General features: G+C 40.0%; 1 protein-coding gene across 1 annotated transcript; it reads right to left on the minus strand.

Moving 5' to 3' along the window:
• Positions 1-2,802: 2,802 nt before the first annotated feature.
• HMGB6 (high-mobility group box 6) lies at positions 2,803-4,541 on the minus strand. Its single transcript, XM_008812683.4, has 8 exons — positions 4,363-4,541; positions 4,126-4,208; positions 3,985-4,033; positions 3,789-3,896; positions 3,635-3,692; positions 3,476-3,520; positions 3,278-3,367; positions 2,803-3,170 (listed from the first exon to the last, which is right to left on the minus strand). Exons 1-8 carry the CDS (start codon positions 4,467-4,469, stop codon positions 3,117-3,119), a joined length of 594 nt encoding a protein of 197 aa, XP_008810905.4. The 5' UTR covers positions 4,470-4,541; the 3' UTR covers positions 2,803-3,116.
• Positions 4,542-4,823: the final 282 nt, after the last annotated feature.

Genomic DNA, 4,823 nt, shown 5'->3' on the forward strand with positions numbered 1-4,823 from the left:
AAATATAGCCCTTTTTTTGATAAGATCTCCTAAAGCTACGAAAATTTTCACAAATTTCCTCGAGGGGATGAATATTAAATAAATAGATTCCTAATTTTTTCTAGGCTTGTAATTCATCTAACATGAAAGAAAGAAATATAAAAATTTGAACAAAAATAAAAGAAAAAACATCTTTTGAATTATGGGCCGCATAATGATATTTTTATAAACTTTTGAAAGTTCGTCGGCACCGACAAATCTTCAATAAATCATTAATAACTTTCTCATCCATCCTAAATTTGAGCAATCCAAAATGCATTGGAAAGCTAACTCAATATGGATTATGCCATGGAAGTAGTTTAAATAAAAATTTTAGTTATGCTGATACTAGTGAAGCTTCTTTTTGGACCGTTGTGTGTTTTCGAACGCGGCTGGAGATGAACTTCAACATACAAACATTTTAAGTTCTGGTGATCTTCCCATATATAAATTGCCCTGATGAGACTTCTAAATAGAAATTTGTATCCCTAATTTTGATGACCGGCAGATATGGGAATCTTTGACTACATTAACATTCTAACATCTAGCAACCTAAAAGTAAGACACCATGACGTTCTCTTCACACAATTTCACCGGAAGCCAAGTGTACCCTTGCCTTTGGTCCTTCACTCACATTTTAGAAAATAGACTATTTGAGAGGGTCCTTTTCATTTTGAACGATCAGAAGAAAAAATAAAATGTGCAAGAGATGGAGAAATGGGACCTTGCAAGAGCCATTTCACATTATTTCATGCAAACGTCTCTTCTCTAATTTGTCGGACGATATAAATTTATATGCAGATGGATCTATGATTCTTCTTTTAACTTCTAAGTCATCTCCTGCAACCAATCACTTGGATCAAGCTTGATATGATGCATGGATAATGTGACATATTTTGGTATCAAAGTTCGCAAGTAGATCCTTGGTCCACGTAGAAATTTCCATTGATATGTCTAAATTATAGGTTTATAGGTTTGATCTAGTTCAATGGAATGCCCACCATCCATTTTACTAGTTATGGTGATAGTCACCACCAATGATTTAACTCTCTGAGTCTATTGCATGAGAGCCAATAAAGAGAGAAGATCCAAAACCTAATTAAGATTGTGATTGATTTTTTTTTTTGCCGTTTCTTTTTTTTATTTTCATGTTCAATATCAGATGAGTTGTCAACATTCCAAGTTTCAAGTTTGGAGCTATTGAGCTGCCTTTTATTCTCTGACAACAGCATTTGTTTCTGTCCTGCTCCAAGAGATTTTGGTAGCTCCAAGCAGACAAAAGTTTTTTAACCAAAAAAAAGAAAGAAAGAAAAGAAGGAAAAATCAGAACAATGCAAACATCAACCAGGCTAATATTAAGAACCTCACATTATTGCTCTTCTGCTCATGGTAGAGTTAGGTGATCCAGAAACCAATTTACAGCATATCAAATCTTGGCCACAAACCCAAAGCCACAACTCCGCATGCTCAGCCAGGCACTCGTGAGAGCCCAGAAACACACGTACCAACCATGCAAGCAAGCACAAGCCTGCCTCATGTGATGTTATGATGGAGAAACAAGGCTATCATGAACTGCCTTCTAAGACTAGCAAGTGATGGAAGAAGCACAAGAAAGGTTGGGGTGTAATCAATGAAAAGTGAAATGGACACCCAAATAAGGTCAATTAGCTTATCATTCTTCACCAAAATGACAAGCTTGGAGGCAATAAAGCTTTCCAGCAACAAGTTGTGCGGTTGGCCTCCAAGAAACCAAGCTAGATAAATCTCCTTCTTCCATTCTTAGATCGCTCTCGGGAGGCCAAATCAATGCTTGGTTGGCCCAAGACACAAAGGGATTTTAGGTGGCTGGAATGAGGCTAGGTTTGACATCATTAAACAAGAAATTGGGCAAAGCAGAAAATCCTTCAGATCTACAAAGCTAATGGAGTCTATTGGAAGAAAAGAGCAAAAGTTAAATGGTTAGCTGAGGGGGACAGAAACACAGCCTCCTTCCATGGATCTGCAAACTTTTGAAGGAAACTTAAGTGGATCACCTGTGTGGATTGGATGGGCTCTGAGACGTCGGAGAGTAGGGAGATTAAGAAGATCTTTAAGGACTACTTCAAAAATATCCGACTCTTCCTTGGAACTGTTTGTTGACTTGGATTGAGACAGGTTATATCCCGCTACAAATCTAGATCTTGACCCCAGTTTAGGCAAGCGATGTTTGACTTTCAAGGTGACAACAGAAAGGCAAACAAAGCCACTGACTAGGCTGCCTCTCATGGGTTACAACCTTTTATGGACACCTTTATCGACACTGTCATAATCCTTGCCTCTGTGGCAAGCCTCTGCCACCTTGTAAGAAACTTTCATGGGAGAAAGAAAGCAGGCAAAGTTCTGACTCAACTATCAAATGGCCAAACTCATACCAAGTCAGCATAAATGGAAGGAAAATGAGGGTACTACTTTGTTTCATGCATGCTCTTTTTTCTTACCTTTTACATATACAATGCTTGTTCTTTTTTTGTGTGTTTAATAGCATTGAGAGGATGAAAGCAGCCACCCTGCTCCCTATTTTTTCCTCCATTTTTTACTCCTGAAAGCTATCTTTTGCCATCACTTTTTACCATCTCACTTTTCCCAACCAACAGCTTTCAATTTACATACTGCTCCCCTGGATATTGGAATTGCAATTGAATAGCATAAAACTATTCACATATTAGTTTATGCAAGGCGATGCCAAGTATATAACAGGCAAAGCAAATTCAACAGTCAAAAGAATTTCATTCAATGCACCAAATGTCATTTAACCAAGATAGACACAAACATGAACTGATGAACTTAAAATTGAGACACAAAATTCTCGAGTTGTAAAGCTTTGGCTCAAAACTGTATTGCTGCAGGGGGTATTGCTGCAGGATCTGTTGGAAAATAACTGAGATTCCCCACATAACATGTGGAATACTGTCATTAATACCACCCAAATGGAAGGCATGAATGCTGACAACGCACAGCAGCTTCCATGTCCAACAAAAAGAAATTCATCAAAATTTACAGGTAGGGAACAAAGAAACCATTTTCACTAAGAGAATTCCAGCATCGAAATCCTCTGCTCTTCACTCTTCTTCCTTCGCTTCTTCCTTTTCAGACTCTTCTAACTCTTCTTTTTCCTGCAAAGCAAAACAAGAAACAAGCAAAACAAAGTGGTCATTCCAACAAAAGAGATGGAAGGAAACAAGAGTATAGCAAATAGAGACAAAAGAATAGTTCTGCAAACCTCTTCCTCATTTTCTTCATTCGATTTCTCCTTTTCTTTCTCATATTCTGCTTTAAGCTCTGCTGCCCTATCCAAATAGGGCTTCCTCTCCTGTTACCAAAGCATAAGATGATCGACACGCACACAAGCATTGATATTTAATGAGAGAGAAAAACTTAGGCTATAAAATATAAAAGAAACATTTTTCTTTGTACTCACTTCATCAGTCATGGATTTCCACTTCTCACCACCCTCCTTTGCAACCTTTTTGTACAAGCAAATATGGAGATCAATAAGAGGATAACGAGTAACAAAACTGCATTGAAGTAATACAGAGATATATAACAAGAAAAGAAAGAGAAAAAAACATGTTCATACCGTAGCAACACTCTTGGAATCAGGATGAGCTTCCTTATACTGTTTCCTGAAATCATCCCTGCATTGCAGAGCATAAAAAGTTCAAAACTTGAAACTTTAGCTGATATAAGGCAAGAGCAGGACGATATCAAGTAAAAGTAAGTTAGAACAGTACATGAAGAGGAAGAAAGCAGTGGGAGGGCGTTTAGGTGCCTTGGGATCCTTGGATTTCTTCTCTTTCTTGCCTTTTCTTTCCTTGCGTTCAGCTGGTGCCGCCCTCTTCCTGCCGCCATTTAAATTCACCGTTATATGATATGGCAATTAAGCACACATTCTACTCCGAGGCAAGAGCTCCACAAATTTGGAATTACCTCTCCACAGGCTTATTGACCTCAGCCGCTTTCTCAACAACCTGTGCCTCTGCTTCAAAAAATTTGAGGTGAGGAAGCCATAAGAGGAAAGAGGAATGGATGCGATTGCAGATAAGATACTAGAGAGGGAAGGATGAATACCTAAACTCATTCTGATCTTGGAATCGAGGCTACAGCTATGCATATCGATGAGAACCACAGGAACATCTTTATTACATGCTTCACTGCAATCAAGCCAGCACTAAGTGAATCGATAACATCGAACTATTGATCAAATCCACGAGGATAGGGACCAAAAGAAACGAATAGCTTGATCGATCTAACAAATCATATCACACAAAATCCACGGAAACCTAGAAGGAATTGCAGGGAGAGTACCATCGGGTGAAGGCGCTCCCATCCCGGGCGCGCTTCAGCGTATTAGTCTCGGCCTCCACCCTCTTCCGCGCCCTCGGAGGGTTAGTCTTCGATGAAGCCCCCGCCATTGTTGGAGATCGAGATCCAGAGAGAGAGAGAGCGGGGGGGGGAGACTGGAAGATTTGGGGGCGAGTGAGAGGTTTAATAGAAGGAAATGCTCGAAATGGTTTTTATTTGGCGCGCCGCTTTGGGGCCGAGAAACCGCGGGAAATTTTTTAATTTTACCGGGACGGATCCGAATGGGCTGAGTTGTTTCACTCGTGGCCGTCGATTTGCCGGCAAACTGCGCGGTCGAGATTTGCTCTGCTGAAATTTCCCGCGGGACAAGCTATACGGGGTTTGGGATTGGCGCGGTTTTGGCTTTTGCAAGGAGAGGACCGGCGTTTTTTGGTGATCTGCGATGACAGCCGTCCATTCATCCC

This window comes from Phoenix dactylifera, chromosome 10, assembly GCF_051530095.1.
Source record: "Phoenix dactylifera cultivar Ajwa chromosome 10, Ajwa_hap1_PhDact_Kaust_v1.1, whole genome shotgun sequence".
In the NCBI taxonomy this organism is placed as follows: domain Eukaryota; kingdom Viridiplantae; phylum Streptophyta; class Magnoliopsida; order Arecales; family Arecaceae; genus Phoenix; species Phoenix dactylifera.

Excerpts from the sequence above, each read along its gene's own strand:
- HMGB6 (XM_008812683.4), bottom strand. The coding sequence starts at position 4,469 with ATGGCGGGGGCTTCATCGAAGACTAACCCTCCGAGGGCGCGGAAGAGG. Across the intron at positions 3,897-3,984 it reads GTCAATAAGCCTGTGGAGAG|GAAGAGGGCGGCACCAGCTG; the intron begins GTAATTCCAAAT and ends AAATGGCGGCAG. Across the intron at positions 3,521-3,634 it reads ATTCCAAGAGTGTTGCTACG|GTTGCAAAGGAGGGTGGTGA; the intron begins GTATGAACATGT and ends TTGTACAAAAAG.